Below are 21,430 nucleotides of genomic sequence, written 5' to 3' on the forward strand. Positions count from 1 at the left end.
CCCTCCCCCTACACACATGGGTGCATGCACACCCTCCCCCCACACACACACGGGTACATGCACACACACCCCCCACACAGGTGCATGCACACCCTCCCCACATACACGTACACATAAAAATGACCATTTTATAATTTTAAGTGTATAGTTCAGTAACATTGGCATTTTAATATTATAGTGCAGACATCACCACTATCTCCATACAGAAACCCCACACCGTTAATCAATAACGCCCCCAGCCCCCCTAACCCTGAATCTACTTCCTGTCTATGAATTGGCTGTGGCGGCTTTTGCTACCAGGACAAAGTGGAGTTCTTAGCTGAGATCCTCTGGCCCCCAACATTTGAATCTTTCCCTCTCTGGCCCATTACAGAAAAGGTTTGCTGGCCCCATGCTGTGACATCACAGCACCTGGCCAGCATATGTGGAGCTCTCATGTGCAGACTTTAGACGAGAAAGTTGTGGCTGCACAGCAGTGGCCTGATGCTTCTGTCTGTTTAAAGATGGCTACCACCACCTGCAGTCCCAACGCTCAGGAGGCTGAAGCAAGAGGGTCTCAGGGTCGAGGACAGCCTGGACTGCATAGTGAGACTGTTCAAGTTTGCATTCTGTTGCTGTGATAAAACATTGACCAAAAACAACTTGGAGAGGAAATGGTTTGTTTGGTTTACAAGCGACAGTCCATCATTGAGGGAGGCCAGGGCAGAAACTCAAGGCGGGAGCCTGGAGACCGGAGCTGAGGAGACCGTGGAGGATGGTGCCCACTGGCCTGCTCAGCTAACTTTCTTATATAGCCCGCCCACCTGCCTAGGAAAGACACTGCCCACAGTGGGCTGGCATTCCTACCAATCAGCAACCAAGAAAGTGCCCTACAAACAGGGCCATGGGCCAGTCTGATGGAGGATACTCCTCAGTTAATGTTCTCTCTTCTGGGTGACTCTAGTTTGTATCAAGTTGACAAAAATTAGCACAGATACCCTCTCAAAAATTTTTTTAAGGTTAATATAAGTTTTTCTATATAGATTTTAGTAAATACAATTTTTTTGATGCAGAATCTCGTTTATCCCAGCTTGTCCTTGAACTTACTATGTAGCCAAGGACGACCTTGACTATACCCTCCCACCCCCACCCCCCAGTGCTGGGGTGTGCTCCACCACACCTCATTTCTTGTGGTGCTGGAGTCAAACCCAAGGCTTCACACATACTAGGCAGGTGCTCTAGCAACTGAGCTGTAGCCCAGCCCCAGTGAGGGCACTTTCTAACTTAAGGAAAAGGGACGAAGGGCTGAAGATCTGGTGGATGGCTGCAAGCTGTCTCCAGGATGTGTCATAAACCACAGAAGCAGAGTGCAGTCTCTGCAGAAGGACAGAACAGATATAAATTCACAGGGCTGGAGAGGCAGCTCAGCAGTTAAGAGTACAGGCTGCTCTTGCAGAGGACATAAGTTTGATTCCCAGCACCCACATGGCGGCAACAACCGTCTGTAACTCCAGTTCCAGGGGATCCAGTATTTTCTTCTGACCTCTGCAGTCATTGCACAACACAGGTGCAGTAACACACACATGTAGGTAATGTACTCATACCCATAAAATAAAAGTGATAAATTAAAAAAATTTAAATATATAAATTAACGGGCTGGAGAGACGGCTTAGTGCTTAAGAGCACTGACTGCTCTTGCAGAGGACCTGAGTTGGATTCCCAGCACCCACATGGCAGCTAAGAACCATCCTTAACTCTAGTTCCAGGGGAATCCAAAGCCCTCTTCTGACCTCCAAGGCATTGCACGACACGGGTGCACTCACATACACTCATACACATAAAATAAAAATAATAAATAAAAGAGATTTTAAGATACAAAGAATCAATGAACAGAATAGTTGGTTCTTCGAAGAAATAAACAAGATTGACAAACCCAAGTTAATAAAATTAGAGATGAAAAAGACATCACAACAGATGCCAATGAAATCATAAAGACAAACAATATATATCTATATATATATATATAAATTCACACATATCCGAGATACCAAAAAAAGTCCTCAAAAGACAAAAAAGCCAGTCGTAAGCCCTCGTCTCTCAGAAGCTCTCCCAGGAGACCTCATATCTCCTAACAGCAGAAGACTCATGGGGAGCAGCACGTAGCGTCCCCCTGGGTGTGGCTCAGGCTGGCTGGTGGGACACATCTGAGAACAGTCATGGTAAAAGGAAGGTGCGCCAGTGAACAAACCACGTGTGCCCACACCTTGGCACCACAGGAAAGGAATGTCCGACGCATGTGGCGGTTCCTCGGGTGGGTGTCTCTGGGAGAAGGCTCAGGGGGCGCTGCAGGTACCCAGGGAAACAACAGCACCCGTGCATCGGGCATGCCCACACAGTTGAGCTGCAGCAGTTCATCTGGTGCAAGACAGCAAACCTCCCTAAGGAGGGACCCCTAGAGCTCCAGTGACGGCAGCACCCAGGGTCTTCTCGCTCAAAGTCCAGCAGCCGTGGCTTGGCCTCGGGCTATAAAGAGTCTGCAGTATTTGAAAACCAGATTTTAGTACACCCGGAATATGTCAGATTTCTGGCATCCCTTGGCAAATCAGGTGGTCTGGTAGCAGAAGACCACCTTCCCAAAGACACCACTGGGCATGGGCCAACCCCCTGAAAGATCCTTCTTCTCTCCAGCAGTGCCCCCCGAGGGCCCCAACCAGTGTGTGCACGCGCGCACACACACACACACACACACACACACACACACACATGCCTTCAGTGGTTGAGAGTTTCAGGAATCATCCAGTCACACCAGACTGACTAGGGAGGGAGGCCCAACACTCTAAGCTGAAATTAGGAAGATGTGGCACTCAGTGCCCCTCTGTCGTGTGTAAGCTGCCCAGGAACGCTCACTTGCAGCAGCTTTTGGCTCAAGACTGTGAACAAATACCTTATTTCCAAATAAGGCCCGTTCTGAGGTTCTGAGTGCCTGATTTTGGAGGGACAGTTTTGGGCCCAGTGCAGGGGCCACATTCTTTGATGACCACAGAAGTCCATGGTCAGTGGACTGCTTCCCTCATTCTCCCTGTGGCAGAGAGGGCGGAGGAGTCAGTAGAATGGCAGCCCGAGCCACAAGGAGCTCAGGAGCCTTCCCGGGGCTGGCTGAACAGTGCTGGCCATAAGTGGCTCCCGTTTTCTCATTTCAGATGGCAGAGCACCTAATGACCCTCGCCTACGACAATGGTATCAATCTCTTCGACACCGCAGAAGTTTACGCTGCTGGCAAGTACGTGTTTTCGTGGGAGAAGAGATACAGGACACCTTCGGAGACCCTGAGCTCTGGTTCCCGTCTCACCCCAAGCACTCAAATGATGCCTTCCACTCTGCCTTCTTTAAACTCTAAATGGCTTTAGGAGATATTTTTGGGGGGGCTCAGAATCTCAGAATGCTTGGGCACTGGCTGTTTGCTAAAATCCCCACGTGCACAGGTACCAAGTGAACAGTTCATCTGGTGCCAAACACACAGCACTGGGCCAGTGCAGAGATTAAGCTACTTTTCCTGCGCGGTCTTGCTTGACATGCCGGTGACCTGCACCTGCCTCATGTGTCTCATGTTTTAATGATATAATCAAGGCTGTAGGGAGGGCAGCCTCTAGGAACTGGAGAGAGCAGGCGCTGGTCCTGGGTGCCGAAGGAAGCACTCTCCATCTTGGCAGTGAACTTTCCTGCTCAATTATGCAAACAGTCCTCTTCAGCTAGAGTTGCTGGCTTCGATTTTAAAGACTGGCTGTAATCAAATAATCAAATCATCCACTCTCCTGCTCCGCGTTTCCAAAAGTCAGCTTTTGTTGGTGAAACCATTCGCTGGCTTCTTTCTCATCCTCCCCTCGGTCCACTCCTGCCTGGGGCCAAGCAAGTGTCTCATCAGCTGGGCTTGCTGCAGCCCTGGCCTGCTATGTATGATGGCTATGGGGCCAGCACCTGTTTTGTGGGCCTGGGGTGTTACCTGCGCCTTGCAGCAGGACCCACAGCATTAGCTGGACGACTGCTCAAGTCCGTACCAAGGATCTGAGGAGCCAACAGCTTGACCCTCATCTCTAACCCCCACTAGCAGCACCCACCTCCTCCTATGCCACAGCCCCTCCCCCGCTTCTCCACGTAGGCAGCAGCCTCCCATCAAAGCAAAATGCTTTCTAGACAGATGAGCTAAACTGAACAGCAGGAGGTCAAAGAGCCCTGTGCAGATGCCCAACCCTGAGGCATCTTCCAGCCTGAGCCTCTTCCCTGGCCCAGCTCCTGCCTGGATTTTGCTGCCCAGGAGAGTACACACAGCTCCACACAGCCTCCTCCAGTTCCAGATGGCTGTGCAAGGGCTCTGCGCTTTCCATTTCTCAGCCGCCAACTCTGTTGTCACAAACTGGACATTCAGGGCTGGCACGCCCAGGCAAGGGCACAGGACCCTGGGCAGCCTCGGGGCCCCTCGGCGCCTCTTGCTAAAAGCTAAGGCCTCAGGCAGAAGCTTCTGTTCTGCCTTTGCTGCTGGAGCCCCGCCCTCTGCTCCTCAGCCCGCAGCTCAGCTGGCCTGCTCACCCTTCAGAGGCATCTTCGCACCAGCAGCCAAAGTGGCTGAGGAGCTGAGCTCTGTGCCTCGGGGACAGGCAGAGCTGCTCTGGATGAGGGGCTAGCAACAGCTCCAGCAAGCAGTCAGCCAGAGCTGCCCCCTGGCTGGCCAGGATGACCACACACATATCTCTGGTTGAGGGTAATTTGGGCACTTCACAGCGACCTACAGTATTTCTGTGTCCCCCGGCACAGCTTACAGCCAGGATGGCAAACAAGAGGCTTGTTGCATCCCCACCACCATCTTCCTCCTTTCCTGGCCCTTTGTCTGACAAACTGGAGACCAAGGGATGGAAGGAGGAGGCCAGGGCTGACTGAATTTTCAGTGCGTCCTGACGGTAAATGAGAAGCATTGAGAATGTATGCTAAACAGCTTGCAAATTAGAGCCCATTATTTCTGAGTGGATGACTCAGGCGCTTTTATAATTGGAATGTAGCATGGGGTATGGATCATTCTCCGTCTGTTGTTTTTGCTCAGAAACATTTTGCTACAAGCAGAAAGTTCTTAAAAGTTAATCCAGCACTGCTGTGCGGATGGAGGCTGGAACAGCCCGCTCGTGACCCCAGCTGGCCCCCGTTCAGTGCAGAACCCGGAGTGATGCCAAGCAGAACAGGCAGTGGGCTGCGTGGCATCTCAATGTTATTCAGAGAGAAACAAGGGATGCATTCAAACATACAGGCACACGTGTGCACATGCACGCACACAGCAGACAGACACGCACCCGCTTTGCTGGCCCCAAAAGTGTGTTGTGTCTGCACACAGAGAATGCACCTGGAGGGCAGCCTGCCTTTTAAAAATACAGCCATCTGCACATTTCACCCATGCAGTGTGGCCAGGCGTGTTCCCTTTGCAGCTGGCCAGAGAAGCAGGATACTGGGACCCTTTCTTTCTCCACCAGTACGGTGGCCTCTGCTGGTGGGACAGGCCACTTAGTAGGGGAGGAACAGAGGCCCCAGCTCCCCAGCCCAGGACAGTTGCAGAGCTTACCCCTTCCAGAATAAGCTGCCGAGCCAAGGACACATTGAGAGCCTGGCTCTCAAGCCCCAGTGGTGTTCTGATGGAGGGGACCGACGGCTCATCTCCACGGTGGGGCTGTGTTTGATTTTTTTGTCCATTACAGGATGATGAAACCCCTATGTCTTTCTCTTGCTTTGCAGGGCTGAAGTGGTATTAGGAAACATCATTAAGAAGAAGGGATGGAGGTAATTACCCGGCTCTCTGTGGTCTGTCCCCAGGGCACATAAGGAAGGCTGGGTGGGGGTGGGAGAGGCAAATGCATGCTGGGGCTCCTGGCTGGGGAGGGCAGGCCTCCTGCCTAGGGAAAGCCTGGACTTGGATGGCACTGTGGTGGGAGCCGTGAAAGTTTGGGGTTATTCTTTCCTGATTACTGCAGGAGTGGCCCATCAATCTTTTGTGCAACCTTTTTATTGTTATTACATTTATTATCTGTAGGGGTGGGTGGGGCACATACCACAGCATTCATGTGGGGGTCAAAGGACAGCCTGTGCAAGTTGGTTCTCCTCTCCCACCCTGTGGGTCCCAGGACGCAAACTCAGGGCATCAAGCCTCACAGCACGAACCCTAACCATTGAGCCGTCTTACCAGCCCCTTTTTCTTTTTGTAAATATAAAGAAAAGTTAATTCAGTACATTGCAAGAGACAGTGGGCTAGGCAGTAACAAAAGTACTTCCTGAGAGGGCTGGGAACTTTGGTAGAGTGCCTGCCTAACATTCAAAAGGCCCTGGATTCGATTCCCAGCACCACATAAATCAGGCATGGTGGCACACACCTGTAATCCCAACAACACTCAGGAGGTAGTAACAGGAGGAGCAGACATTCAACGTCCTCCTCAGCCACATGTAACCTGTCGTACACACCGCTGCAGCCTCCTGTGCAACCTTGCTAAAGCCTCAAGTCCCGGTTTTTTCCTACTGGAAGGGGGGAGTTTACCAGAGCAAAGGTAGCTCCCGCCCCTCCAGCGGAATCATGCATTCACATATGTAAGAAGGCAAGGTCTGGGTGCAAGGGCTCACCAGGTCATTTCTCTGAGCCCCTTGTGATTAGTCTAACCCTGCCCCACCTTTGTCTTACTCCACCACAGGGATTCAAGGGGTGGGGTTCCTCAACACACAGTCGAGCCAAAAGCTGCTGCAACTGAGAGTTCCCGGACAGCCTACACAGGATAAAGGGGCACTGCACAGAGGTCAGGGTGTACAGCCTTTGCCTCTCAGCTGGGCCCCATCCTCTCTGCCCAGCTCAAGGACTTTAGTGAGCGGCAGTTCAACAGTTCTAGAGCTCTCTGACCCCATCCATAAAGGAACCAGTGTCTGAGCAGGAGGCAGGCTGTCTAGACTCTGTAAATCACTGACCCAGCTTGGCTGGACAGGGCTGGACCTAGGGAGCGGGAGGCTTCAGCCCCGCACCCAGCAGCAGCGTGTCCCTAAGGGCTTAAGAGGAGATGGAGCACAAGAGCAGCAGATTAGGAGCCCAAAGCACCTTCTTGGGCAGAGATCCCCACCCTCTGTCAGTCCGGGCTGAGCTCTGGTTTATACCTGGGCCTCCCCAAGCCCTAGCTAAGCAGTCATGAAGTTAGGCCTGCACTCCCTCCCACCTTCCCAACTCCCACGTAGACTCTCAGTGCCAGACCTCACTTCACAGGGGTTCCTGACACCCTCTTGACACCCAGCCCATCAGGTGGTTCCCTCTTGACTCTGATCAATCTCAGATTCTTTCTATAGTAATTCCAGTGTGCACATGGAGGCCCATGCTGGGAGGCTCTCCCTCTAGCCTAAGCTGGCAGTGCCCACAACGAGCTGGCACTTCCCAGTGCTCCTGGCAGCAGAGCAGGCCGTGTGAGTCCAGCTTGAAGACCTCCTCCCTTGGCCTCCCCTCATGGTCTGAAGAACACACAGGGACAGGGAAGCCACTGTTGCTCCTTTCTAGAGACCTTTGCTCTTGTTCACCGGCTCACCTGACCAAAGCCACACAGCCTGTTCTCTCCAGCAGCAGGAAGGGGAAGGGGAGAGCTGACTTCCTCTCTGAGCTCTGGTCACACCAGGTCTCCTGCTGTCCAACCCCTAATACCCAACCTACAGTGTTGGGGGTGATTGGTTGGTTGTATCTGCTAGCTCAGGGCGAAACCCCAGACCCCAGGCTTGGTACCTGGCAGGCGCTGAACAGGGGAGGGTTACCCATTTCACACTGAGCTCCCAGGTAGGAGCGCTTTAGCAGCTCCCTATGTGAAAACTGAGGTGGGACCCCAGGGGCCAACCACATCCAGTAACACCCCTCCTTTCTTCTGCTTCACAGACGGTCCAGCCTCGTCATTACCACCAAGATCTTCTGGGGTGGAAAGTAAGTACCCTTTGATGCAGTGCTTCCAGCTGGGGCTGGCCACAGTGGCCCCAAGTCCTGTAGACACCCCACTTGGGAAGCTGGGGTGGGAGTCAGACTGTTTTCTTTGAAGAGGGAGGGTGTGCTGGCCTCCGCACAAACACCTGAAAGGCTAGTGTTTCCAGATAGGCAGCTTTAGCTGAATTTGTCTGTTTCTCAAACATTTATTCATTTTTACTTTTATTTACATGGTAACTTTATAAAATTATAGAAAGCAGGAGCTGGAGACATGGGTCAGCAGATAAGAGCACTGGCTGCTCTTGCAGAGGACCCAGGTTCAATTCTCAGCACCTACATGGCAGCTGACAACCATCTGTAATTCCAGTTCCAGGGGATCCAATGCCCCTTTCTGATCCCCATGGGCATTGCACGACACAGGTGCACTTACACACATGCAGACTATACACTCGTACACTCGGGAGACAGAGGTAGGTGGATCTTTGTGCGTTCGAGGCCAGCCTGGTCTACATAGCGAGTTCCAGGCCAGCTGGGGCTACAGGGAGACCCTGTCTCAAAAAGACAAAAAAATAAAAATAAATAAGCAAACAAACAAATGAATAAATCCAAGCCGAGCATCAGGGTAAAAATGAAAACCCTGTTCCCCACCCAGCCCACTCCCAAGCCACCCCAACAGTTTGGGGGCTCCCACCTTTGCTTTAACCACCCATCCCCTAGCCTCCAGCTGTCACCCCAGAGTGGACTCCAACAGCACACCACATTTGCTGACCTACCTCTGTTTTCCCTAACATCATAAGCATTGTTCCCAAATACCCCCAACATTTTCTACCCTGTTGGCCTGTTTTTCAGAGCAGAGACGGAGAGAGGCCTTTCCCGGAAGCACATTATAGAAGGTAAGGACAGGCTGTGACCACGTGGCCCTGACCACGTACCCAGTGAAGGAAAACCGAGCAGCACAGTATCCCTGCCCCTCTCCTCCGATTCATCACAGGCCCTGAGGCACATAGAGGCCTACTCTGACTCTACTTCTGCTCCAGAAACTCATAGGTTTGGGGGACACTCCATTGACCAAGGGCTGCACTGAGGCTGGATGCAGATAGCCCAAGTTTCAGTTCGGGCTCACACCGGCTGAATGGTCTTGGATGGGAGCCATTGCTTCCCCATCCCTAGAAAGCAAAGCAGTGAGAGCCCCTTGGGGCTATTGGAAATAGTGGCCCTCAGGTGCACACAGAGCCAGGGCCACTGGGTGTGGGCTCAGCCTGTGCCTGTGTTGTCTGTGTGCCTTTCCAGGCGAAGTAACATTCTTCCTGTTGAACATCATAACTGGGGGGACAGGGCTTTGTGCCTGGCCCTCACCTCAGACCCAGTGTCTTCCCTTAGCTGTTGGCTCTGTGCTATCTGGAGCTGGTTGGTGACTCGTGCAACTTGTGCAAGTCAGACACCACCAGCCTTTTGAACAGTAGCTGACAGATACTGTCCCTCCTTTGACATGACCACTCTGCCTGTCACAACACAGACCCCCAGAGTCCTGGAAGTGGTCTGAAGACCATGTGTCCGTCTGGTCCCAGGACATTTGGCCTGTGATTCTCCCAACAGGCCGAGATGCCCACTCCTTTTGGGATGTGGCCCCACCTGTCCTGAAGCTTCATATAACAGGGCCCTGTCCATCTCTTGTCCCCTGAGCCAGGAACAGGGAGGGTCTGAAAGTGCTGGCAGTGGTGACCCCTGTTCTTCCTCCAGGACTGAAGTCTTCCCTGGAGCGGCTACAGCTGGAGTACGTGGATGTGGTATTTGCTAACCGCCCGGACCCTAACACACCCATGGAAGGTAGGTACTTCCTGGGAGCTCCAGCCAGTCAGTCCTGCGGGACAGAGCCAGGTGACCAAGGATCTGATCTGAGACCCTTATGGGCATCAGCACATCCACATGGACCACCCGGGGCTGAGGTGGTCAGGCCCCAGGGTGGGGAAGGGATGGGCTCTGGCCCCACAATTCTTCACCCGGCCGATTCATTCTGTAACCTACACCTGCCTGTGTTCAGAACTTCTCCGGCAGCAGTTCCCCCAGAGGTTGGGATTTTTGTAGCTGAGTGGAACGTCTGCTTAGTGACTGACGGGGACCACTGAACTCTTTCAAAATGGTTCCCCTGGGAGGGCTTAGGGGTCTTTTGTTCTGGGGGATAAATTATTACCTAGAGGAGAAGAAGTGTTCAGTGCTTTGGAGAGCTGTTTTGCTTTCTTTGGAGTTTATTTATTCCCTCGACTCTCGGCCCTCCCTCTCTCCCACTTCCTGCCACGGCATCTTTTCATTTATGCTTTGCTGCTTCGGAGACTTGGGAGGTTAAGTTATACTGGAGTTATTTTTTCATCGTGCACTTTTATATATATGCCACGCACGTGTGTGTGTGTGTGTATATATTCTTTCTTTTTAACAGAACACGTGTTCTGTGAAGTGATTTGTGCTCCCCTGCCCTGCCCTTTATCATACCACGCCTCCGTGTTCCCACAGTGATAAACTCTGGTCTCTTTAAATCTTTCTTTTATCACCAGGGGACCCATTTAGTTCCTCCAAGTCAAGGACATTCGTCATTGAAGGTACACAGTACCCTCAGCCGACTATTGACTTCTGTGTCCAAGCTGCATTTTATGAGACAGTGTTTTTATTTACACAACTCTCTGTCCCCCATGACAAACTTCTCCATAAAATGCATAAGGGGGCGGGAGGGAGCGCCCCGTGAGGACATCCCGAGAGTGAAAGGAAAGCGAAGTGGGCTTGGAGCCCCTCCCACCCACCCCGTCCGTCCGTGCTCTAACTCCATCCCTTCCTCCTGGCGTGCATGACTCTGTGCTTGCAATGCTGTGATCTGCAGTGGCCCGCTGCCTCTCTGCCGAGGCCTCCTCTTCATTTAAGGGTGCTGCAGTCCCTGCCTGGGAACTTGACTTTGGATGGTATGATGGGAGAGGCTGGGGAAGACTGAGCTTCCACGGGGAGTGAAGTCAGGGACCTCAGACTGTGCAGTGCCTAAGAAGACTCAGCTCCACAACTCACACCTGCTGAGCTCTGCCTCCAACAGAGGCAAAGAACACCAGCCCACAAGCTGCCTTGTCCACCATGCTGGCTCGAGGGCAAGCTGGCTGCGTGTGGTCACTCATGTCCCCTGCATACTCACTCTGTCGCCATCAAAACAGAGTGATTCTCCTTCCTGAAAATACTTCCATGAGCTGACATGATGCTGAGGCCCAGGGAGGCACCTGGCCACGCCTGGTCACGCCTGGTCTCTGCCCTCCCGTCTAGGCTCTGGGATCCCTGGGAACTGTGCACTTTTCACACTAGAAAGGCTCCAGCCTGCCACCCGGCACTGCCACCTGACCCCTCCCATGTATTATTTGTGATGCTGCAGAGATACCCTGGGTTCTGGCAGCAGCTAGAAGGACTTGGCAGCCCTGTCTCTGTCCAGCAGCATGAAATATTAATGTGAACAACAGTTGTCCCTAATGGTCACTGTTTCTGGGGCCGGGAACATCATCCTGGTGCAGGTACACAGTGTACCTGTGCTCCTGCATGTGTGTCCCACATCTAGCCTGCCTCTGCCCAGATTTCCCCCAGGGTACCCAGGGGCCTGTGCCCAGGTTCCCTGCTCCTCAGGGACAGCCAGTCACACCAGGCTCCTATCTCATCAGCTCCACCCCGGTGTGCTAGGTCAACTCCATCTCCCCCACTGCATGGGAAAGGTGTCATGTGGTTTCCATAGTTGGGATCCTCAGGACCACAACACAAAAGAGCTCTGGGGGAGGAGGCCAGGAAGTGGGGCTGGCGTGGAACATCCTCTGACTTCCCTCTCTCTGGCATGTGGATCTAAGCCTTGGCTGAAAAGACTAGAGGAGCCATGCTGCACGGCCTCAGGTGCCCCAAGAGTGTTTCTAAAAATCGTACAAGGGCTGGCGAGTCAGGAGCCCGGCTCTGTTAAGAAGGCCCCAGGACCCTCTAGTCCTTTGGAATCTTTCTAATCAGGCACTGACCCCTTCCCCGATATCGAACAGGTTGGCAGTTAAAGCAAGTGACCCAGGAAGAGTACCAGGGGCCACACTCCCCTCCCATACATTCCTTACCCAGGCAGGGACAGAGAATTGCAGTAGCCATGGTCCATGACCTCAGAAGAAAGGAGAGAGCAGAGTTGAGAGGGCAGGGGTGAAGCAGGGTGTAACTTCCCAGGGGTCCTGAGTGAATCTGCTTGGGACCACCATACCTAGAAGCCCCAGCTATTTTGGTGCTAGACATGAGGATGCCCTGGGTTCCATCCAGAGTAGACCTTGGCCAAAGGGGTGCTTAGGGACCCAAGATGAGTAAAAACTAAGACCCCCCCCAAGTAAACAGGGTGGACAGGAGCCAGCACTGGACCCCATGCAAGGGCAGGGGCCTGCAGACCCAGGGGCATCCCGAGGCAGAGCTGTCAGAACGGGTTCTTTCTTCCTTCCCCTCTCTCATAGCCCCCGCCATTGCCAGGGACCTTGGCCTCCCTACTTAGTGACCAGTGGAGCTGGCCTCCGGGGGAGGGGGACACTCGAGGGGAGGTGGATGTTATTGCTATGTTCTTAGAAACACTTGCTCCTCCACATTCCTACCCTGCCTTTGGCTGTCGACCTTGCAAGCAGTGTATCGGGCCTGCGAGAAACCCATAGAACCATCCCTCATCCTCCCAAGTCAAAGGACTTCACACTTTGAAAATCTAAGGCCAAGTCTGTTTTAAGAACCATTACATCAGTCAGGCCTGGTGGCACACACGTTTAATCCCAGCATTCGGGAGGCAGAGGCAGGCAGATCTCTGTGAGTTCAAGGCCAGCCTGGTCTACATAGTGAGTTCCAGGCCAGCTGGGGCTACAGGGGGACCCTGTCTCAGAAAGACAAAGAGCTACTACATCCCTATGAGGCTGAAGTGACCAAGGAAAGGAACCTACAACTAGCAGGGTTTTCAATTAGCACATATTAGCTATTCAAAATGATGGGCTAAGGTGTGGACATGTACATACTTGTATATAATGGATTCTGATCATACCCACCCCATCACCCTCTCGTTCCCTCCCCATTCCTGACGGTCACACCCTCCACCAGCTAGTTTCCTTCTCCTTTCAACTGGCAGATTTTTATGTGCCCGAAACTTTTTGAATACTAGGAAGACTCTGTTGTGCTCTTGGAGTCGGGGGACCCCCCCACTCTTGCCCCAGAGGATGACAAGGAGTTTTAGCCAGTCACTCCTTAGGATGTTGTAAGTCTTGGCTTTTATGAAATTTCCTCTGCTCCAGATCTTGGTGCCTCACAGGAGGGACACTTAAACCCCTCATTGCCCTGGGAACAACCTGTGTTGAGGAAGACTCCAACCTGGGGTGGAATTGATTTGAAAGTCTAAGGTATGGTCCACCCAAGCCTTTCTACCTCTGCGTCTGGCTCCCTAGGCACTAGAGCAGGAGGGTCTCTCCCTGAGCCCCACCCTTAAGGCACCACCCTTCCCTCTCCATGGAGACCTCAGGACTCCAATGAGAATATGAAATGGCTCTCAGTGGGAGACCAGAAGTGGACAGAACTGCGTTTACCTCCTTTTTTGTTACTGCCTCGGCCAGTCTGGTTTCCTTCATCTGATCCTTCTGAGTGACCAGGAGGGTCTCTTCCACATTTCAGTCTAGGGCCCACTCTTTGGGTCACCTTTCCTCATCCCTTTAGCCAGCTGTGGAGACATGGAGCCCACAGCCATCTCTCAGAGACCCCTGCAAGTCTGGTACCTAGTTAGAGAACTTGTCTTTAAGACCAGCTTCTTAAACTGCAGTTCCCTGTTTTCTTTCTGGAATCTCCCCACCCTGAAACCTACCACCCTCAACTCCAGGAACCAGGAAGTACACTGCTTGCAAGATGTCTTTGCAGCCCGCTCCCTCCTCCTGGCGCCCCACCTGCCTCTGCGGACCATCCCGGGCCTGAGCCCCAGATGCCCCTGTCTATATTCTCCCCTTCTCTCTCACAGAGACCGTGCGGGCCATGACCCATGTCATCAACCAGGGGATGGCCATGTACTGGGGAACGTCACGCTGGAGCTCCATGGAGATCATGGTAGGATGACACCTGTGTGTGTCCAGAGGTGTAGGCTTCTTGTGGGAGGGGACCCTGAGGCTCAGCACCTGTGCCAAGAAAAGGGACAACACAGTGGGGGTGTGGTGGTCATGTCTGCTGAAGTGGGTCTCAGCTTGAATCATGGCAGTACGTGGCCTTGGACAGATGACTTGCCCTCCGAGCCTGTTTCTCCTCCTACAGAACAAGTTTACTAGCATAGCCCACCCTACTGTGTCTGTTCTGAGTTTCTCTGAGAGAACCCATAGAAAGCTCCAAGCCCTTAGCTCCAACACTTGCGCCTGGCTTTTGGGATGTTCTGAATGCTGTTAGACTTAAGGGCTCCTGGCGACTGGCACATACTAACCCTGACAGTGCCACAGGAAGTCAGGGCTGCTGCCTTCCTGTTTTAAGCACCATGCTCAAGGGCATACAGCTCAGGTCAAGACTGGTGACCAGACCAGCGGAAGGTCAGAGCCTAGGCTGCCTTTGAAAATGACCCAACTCATGCAGGCGTGGTGGTGCCTGCCTGCAATACTGGTGCCTGGGAGGCAAAGGCAGGTGGATGTTTGTGAGATCGAGGCCAGTCTGGTCTACATAGCAAGTTCCAGGCCAGTTGTGGCTACAGGAAGATACTATTGGGGGCGGGGGAACCCAACTATTAAAACCCTGAATTTCTATCTCTTAATCCCTCCTATTTCCCCCTCACCCACATTTTCAGGAAAGCACCCCAGTAATTGTCCCTCCCTTCCATGGGAGCCATCAGCAGCTACAACACCTGATGTCCTCAGTATTTCTGCGTTTTACTAGGGAAGGGTCAGGTCAGCAGGGTGCCCCCACCCTTAGTGGTACAGAGGGGAGGGGTCCAGAGAGGGAGAGGCTGCCTCCTTTGCTGCTGAGTGTGGCTGGAAGCATGGGGGCTGTTCTTCCCTGAGGCTGACTCGCCTCCCCGCCTCTACACCCAGCCTTAGCCCTGCCTGTACCTAGTGTCGGTATTTCCTGCATCACTGGGGCAAGTGGAGGGAGTTCTGCTTCAGATCCCTGGGACTTCAGAAGCATTCGCACGGGCCTTTGTCAGGCATCTTCCTGACTGTCCACAGCCAGCACAGGGCTCAGGCAAATCGTCCCTGTCATCACCCCACTTTACAGATGAGGAAGCCGAATCTCAGACCAGAGGGGCACCGAGCCTCCTTGAGTGGCAGGCATGGCCTCCCTCTCCCTACCATGGGTCTGTATGCAGACAGCAGCTTAGGTGTACTCCATCTGTGAGAGTGGAGGGAAAGCAAACTGGCCATGCTGCTCAGGTGGCAGACTGAGTGCCAGCCACGAGCCAGGCCCTATTGCAAGGGCTATAGGCACCCTTGGCTCATTGGGACCATGTGACAGATGGGGAAACTGAGGCACCAATGAGCCCATTTGCCCCCAGCCCAAGGGGAGTACCAAAGCACAGTCTGACTATCACATTGTGCTTCCTCCAAAGACCTTTCATACTTGAGGTTCCAAAGCCCACCCTTTTTTCCCAGCTCACCCAGGCCTGCCTCAAACTCCCAGAAGAGCTAGGGGTGGAGAGAGCAGCAAGGCCTGGGATGCCCCTGCATCCTCTCCCTGTGGTCCCCTGAACCGCTGATGCACTGGTTTCCTGGGCCCCTTTTGTATCGCAGGAGGCCTATTCTGTGGCTCGGCAGTTCAACCTGATCCCGCCCATCTGTGAGCAGGCTGAGTATCACATGTTCCAGCGGGAGAAAGTAGAGGTGCAACTACCTGAACTGTTCCACAAGATAGGTGGGTGCCACCCTCACCCCCACTGACCCCATGCCACCCCACCCTCAGGGCCCCATCCTAACCTCACCTGGTATTCTCTCAGGAGTGGGTGCCATGACCTGGTCCCCTCTGGCCTGTGGCATCGTCTCGGGAAAGTATGACAGTGGCATCCCGCCCTACTCCAGAGCCTCCCTGAAGGTGAGCATGACCAGGGTTCGGAGAGACATCCTGCACAGGTGCCGGGCAGCATAGCTCTGCAGTCCCACCTGCTGCCCTCCAAGAACTGGGCCCATGATGTTCCATCCCGAAACACAGATGGAAGTTGTTCTGGCCTGAATCCAAGTCCAGAGGGGCCACCCACCCCAAGAGACAGGCCCCTCACCCCCATCTTGACCTCTTCCATGGTTCAACATTCACAATACGAGCTGGGTCTACTTAAGCCTTTTGGGATGCTTCCCTCCCCCAGGCCTCCCCACTCCATCATCACAGAGAGCTCAGGCAGAGCTCAGGTCTCAGAGTTGACCCCTAAGTCAAGTGTTATTCCACACTGGGTTCACATTTCGGGGACAAGAGCCCTGGAGCCCCAGCACTGGACCTCACTCCCTCCCCAGCTTATGTCAGGGACAGGACCCCCTGGACTGAGTCCTAGGGGGTCCTCAAAGCCAAAGGTGGTAGCCTGTGCCTCTGGCCCAGGGTAGGGGTCAGCCCACTGCAAACCATGTCCTTAGAATGTGAATGGGCCCCATCCCCCTATCTGTCTTGTCTGTCCTGAGCTGGGGGAGAGGAGAGCTGCCGTCTGGGGAGAAGGCTCTGAGGAGAACACAAATCATCAGTCACCTACCCCAGCAGTCCTGGGCCCTCCCCTCATCTGGAACTGTTGCCTCTTCCCAGGGCTACCAGTGGCTGAAGGACAAGATCCTGAGCGAGGAAGGTCGGCGCCAGCAAGCCAAGCTGAAGGAACTACAGGCCATCGCCGAGCGCCTGGGCTGCACCCTCCCCCAGCTGGCCATAGGTAACACAGACTCTGGGCACGGGTGGGACACTGTTCCTGGGGTCCCTAAGGGCTTGGGCTGCATCCTCCCCCAGCCACAATGAGGAGAGTGGCCCAGGGGAGAAAAGTGGGAGATCCCATCACACCCCCCCTTGCTGGTGGTAGGTAAGAACCCTCAGGGGTGTGCAGGGTTAGCCATGGCTCAGGGGAGACAGCAAGGAGCCTTGAGAGCCTGGCCCACCCCCTCCTTCATCTGGCAAGGGGCTCTGGGGAAGAGAAAGGACCTTTGAGGACTTGAGCCATCTTTCCACCAAAAGCCAGGGCTCCTCAGCACCCCTTCCAGCTGCCCATTAGGCAAAGCCTCACCCAGCACTACTGAGCAATGTAAGCACCCTCAGACCCCAAAGAGTCTGAGTACCTCTACCCAGGCAGGGCCAGATAAGCCCTGCTGAGGGCACCTCCCTCACTGTGGGTCTTGTTGCCCTCAGCCTGGTGCCTGAGGAATGAGGGCGTCAGCTCCGTGCTCCTGGGTGCTTCCAACGCAGAGCAGCTTATGGAGAATATCGGAGCAATACAGGTGAGCGCTGGGACCCTGCTGGCGGGCTCATGTACCTGCAGCCTTCCCAGCACCCTGGACTGACGGAGCACCCTTCCGAGTGCATGGGATGTGGGGGACAGAAGAGAGCCCTGCTCCTGTAGAGCCGCAAACATATACAAGAATGGGTATGGGGCTGGAGAGACAGCTGAGTGGTTAAGACCACTGACTGGTCTTGCAGAGGACCCAAGTTGGAATCCCAGCACCCACATGGCGGCTAACAACCGTCTGTAACAGTTCCAGGGAATTCAATGCCTTCTTCTGACCTCCATGGGCACTGCACAACACTTACAAAGTAAAATAAAAATATAAAGAATGCACATAGAAAAATGACCATGGGAAGAGAGGCCAGAGTGAGGCCACAGAGCTGGGAGCAAAGAAGGGGCACCATAGACCCAGGCGGGGCTTATAAGGACTTCAGAGCAAACCCAAAGGGGTACTCGAAGGCGGTGTAGCTGCTCAACAAACAACCCTCCAAGCAACAGAAGGTCAGAGGGGCAGGAGCCGAGGGGCAGGCCCTGGCGTTGCATGTCTGCAGGAACTGGGGTAAGATGAGTCCCAGAGGTTTGACGCAAAGCAGGGCATGGCCCCACTGAGCTTTTAGAAAGCTGCCCTCTAGCTGATCGAGACCAAGGTAACAGCCCAGAGACCTGGTGGGAGGCACACAGTCCCCTGTGACTTGGTGATGGGCGCCATGGCTGGATCCCACATGGGTGGGGAGGGAAAGGCCTGGGACTTGGTTGATAAATGGTACGGGGTAAGAGAGCAGAGTCAAGATCACCCCAGGTTTTTGTCACCTGGAAGGCTAGGCAGGAAGAACAGTTAGGGGCATGGACAGCATTTGGACCCCCTCCTCTACCACTCCACCACCTTCCAGAAGGCCGAGAGCACCCTGAGTCTAGAGGCAGAGCACAGACCTAGGCATGCCTCCTCTGCCTCAGACCTTCACTGACCCTCTTCAGACAGAGCCAGGATGGGATGGGGCCCTCCGGGGCATACACACAACACTGGGGAGAATCATCCACAGGTCAGGCTAGATTCTCATCCTTGCACGCAGGTTCTTCCAAAATTGTCATCTTCCGTCATCCACGAGATCGATAGCATTCTGGGCAATAAACCCTACAGCAAAAAAGACTACAGATCCTAAGTTGCCCCCGCCGTCTGCTCGGACAGTTTCCGGTCCCCTCCTCATCTCTGTTTGCTCGCTTATGCTGTTTCAAAGCCAAGTGCAGAGTGTGGTTCACATCCAAGGGGAAAATACTATGTCCAGAAGTTACCGGGAAATGATATCCAAAGTCACCGCCAGATGCCACCCGCTGCTTTGCTGGATACTGTCAGATTGGTGCCAGGAAATGGCATCAATCAGGAAGGACATTCAAAGGATCCCACACAAGCCTCCACCTCTGCTCATCCTCTGAGAAGAAACATTTGCCCCCAGCCTCAGCCCTTCAGGGAGAGTCCAGAAGTCAAGGCTGGGCCAGGACCTGGTCGGGTCCTGGGGGCAGGCAGGGCTGGGCCCTCTGCCGAAAATCCACCCCCCTCAAATGGGGTGTTACTTCCTGGTGCCTCTTCTGCGAGAGTCCTGGCAGTTAGGGCAGGACCGTCCCTCTTTCCAGGAATTTCAGGTACTTTGTCCAAGGCTGGCCTGGGATCCTCCTCTTCTAGGCCTTCACCTGCCCAACATGCTTACTGGGCCTTGGCTGGGGCCACAGCTGCCTAGCTGCCCTTGATCCCCACCTCAACCCTTGCTGGCAGGAGCAGAGAGCCCCAGATCGACTGTGATTTGGAATCCCCAGAAAGGTTAGGGCTCTGATTTCCAGTGGGTTGTCTCAGCAGCTTCAACCCTGCACACAATTGCTGAGCCCCACACCAGAAAAGTCCAAGAGGCTTAGGGAGAGCCCATGGGAGCAGGTTTCTCTGCAGTCAAGTGCTATAGACAGCTGTGGCTGCTGGTCACACCACAGGCAGGGGACAATTGGCTGGACCCATATGCACAGGACTGTACTCCTCAGAGACCCTCCTCTAACACCTCTGTTGTGCTGGGGTATGGGCGTGGGTTCTGCACAGAGAACACACTTCCATCCTTCCAGTGAGGGAAGGTCCCTAGGATTTCCATGCTGTAGGCTCAGGGACTAGGGGAAGAGAACCCCAGTTAACAGACCCCCACATTGTAAGGAAAGCCAGGACCCCAGGGACCCTCTCTTGGAGAACTAGTTATTCCCTTCGCCATATTTCCACCCTGGCCTAGGATGAGCTGAGGGGCAGGCGGAAGGACGGGCAGTGCCAGAGGGAGCTGGGGGACAGTGGTTACAGAAAGCCTGCAGGTTTGGGCAGAGCACGCTGCCTGGAAGCCCAATCCCGTAGTCCTGTGAGGTTTTCCTGGCCATGTGGGGACAGGGCTCTACCCACCTATGCCAGTTGGTTCTAGGGGATGTGGGCCTCCTGCCTTGGACCAGCAGTGGCCAGCCCCCCGGAGATATAACACCTGTTCCTGCTTTGCCCTCTACAACTGCTGTCAAGAAATCTCCTCCCTGCCCCTCTCCAGCATCCACTGTCCAGTCAAAGCTGGTGGGGACCTGGAAAACCAGCTAAGGGAAGCCACAGGGACGGGGGGGGATCACAGGAAGGAAGGCGAGCAAGGCGGACAGCTTCCTCCATCCCCCACAACCCTCCTACCCACCCTAGGCTCTAGAACCTTCACCACTGTTCCAGGCCCTGAAAAGCAGTTCTGTGGGTGTGGAGATGGGGCACTATGCCTCCCAGTGGAGGCCACTGGACCCTGGCACCTCCGTCCATGCCTAGCTAGAGGAGCCTGCTCACAGGACAGGGCCCTGTGGTGGTCCAGCAGAACTGAAGAGTTAGGCCACCTATCCACCTCTCTGGTAGCTGCCTGTCACCTAGCTGCCCTGGTCCTGCTCCCTGGAAGGTAGACCAGGGTATACAGGAGGACCCCAGGTAGGAGCTGCTACTGCCTGTGAGACACACCTAAGAAAGCTGAGGCCCTGCTGGGTGTGTGTGTGTGTGAGAGAGAGACAGAGAGACAGAGAGACAGGAAGGCAGGCCCCAGGATGAACTAGGCTAAGGCTCACATGAGCCCTGGACACAGGCAGCATCCCAGATAACACTTAACGCTGGGGTCTGGAGGCGCCGTCCCTTCTACACCTGCCTGTGGAGGTTCTGCTTCATGGGGGAAGGCCCACCCCCCATGGAAGGGTTTGGAGTAGGAGGGCTTCAGAGACCACTGCAGAAGGGAAGACCACCAAGTAGAGACAAGAAAGAGGGAAGTCACCCCTGGCTCGTGAGGAATCAGGCCAGCTGCTTTCCTCCCTGGGCCGTAGGTCCTTCACCTTCCTTGAGCCCCAATTGCCTGCTGGCCAGCCCAAACCAGCCTCTAGCACCTCCTCACCTCCTTGAAGCACAGTTTGTCCGGCCTAGGGCTCCCACTAGGAGGTTTGATACAGGAAGGATGCTTGAGGGATCTGGCATGTGGACGCCTGCTACTGCTCATCCCAGACCCAAGGTCTTGAGGCCCAGCAGGGCCCCCGTGCCCTGCCCTTGTTCAGTCATGTACATAATGTGCTCTCTCCCCTTTTCTAATGAGCGCGGCTCCTCGCTAACTGCATCCCACCAGGCTGACCGCAAGCGCCTCGAGCTTCCTGACAGACTCAGACCGAGGCACAGCCCGTATTTATGGAATGACTAATAAAACCAGAGCCCATCGGTCTCCGTGCTTCTGTCCTCTCATTTCCCCAGGGTTAAGGCTGGGCCAGGGGCAGCGCCAGAGGGAGGACGAGGCTGCCAATTGCAGGAATTGAGGTCTGGAGTCCCTCCCAACCTGTACCCTGCAGTCAAGGGCAGGATGGAAGGGCCTGTGTAGAGGCCAGAGACCAGGGTAAGACGTGGGGTGGGGTGGTCAGAAAGATCCACTCTGGTCTTTCCCAGGTGATTCATCCCAGAGGCCACGAGGGGTGGGGGCACCTCCCCCCACACACACACATCTCTGCTACCACTTCCAAGGACCCAGGGCTGATGGCCGGAAGGCTCT

The 21,430-nt window shown here is 54.3% G+C and overlaps 1 protein-coding gene across 5 annotated transcripts in view; it reads left to right on the plus strand.

The window, feature by feature from the left end:
* Nucleotides 1-21,108, plus strand: part of Kcnab2 (potassium voltage-gated channel subfamily A regulatory beta subunit 2) — a 92,114-nt gene extending 71,006 nt beyond the window's left edge. For all 5 annotated transcript variants that reach the window (XM_008822396.2, XM_029558283.1, XM_029558282.1 and 2 more), the window contains 11 exons: nt 3,180-3,259; nt 5,752-5,796; nt 7,904-7,948; nt 8,795-8,838; nt 9,686-9,772; nt 13,956-14,041; nt 15,700-15,820; nt 15,903-15,997; nt 16,691-16,811; nt 17,279-17,367; nt 18,443-21,108. In XM_008822396.2, coding sequence (XP_008820618.1) covers nt 3,180-3,259; nt 5,752-5,796; nt 7,904-7,948; nt 8,795-8,838; nt 9,686-9,772; nt 13,956-14,041; nt 15,700-15,820; nt 15,903-15,997; nt 16,691-16,811; nt 17,279-17,367; nt 18,443-18,532 — 903 coding nt within the window. In that variant the 3' untranslated portion in view covers nt 18,533-21,108. The remainder of the gene's footprint in view (nt 1-3,179; nt 3,260-5,751; nt 5,797-7,903; nt 7,949-8,794; nt 8,839-9,685; nt 9,773-13,955; nt 14,042-15,699; nt 15,821-15,902; nt 15,998-16,690; nt 16,812-17,278; nt 17,368-18,442) is intronic.
* The last annotated feature ends 322 nt before the right edge of the window (nt 21,109-21,430 follow it).

This window comes from Nannospalax galili, unplaced genomic scaffold, assembly GCF_000622305.1.
Source record: "Nannospalax galili isolate Female #2095 unplaced genomic scaffold, S.galili_v1.0 scaffold1488, whole genome shotgun sequence".
Taxonomy (NCBI): domain Eukaryota; kingdom Metazoa; phylum Chordata; class Mammalia; order Rodentia; family Spalacidae; genus Nannospalax; species Nannospalax galili.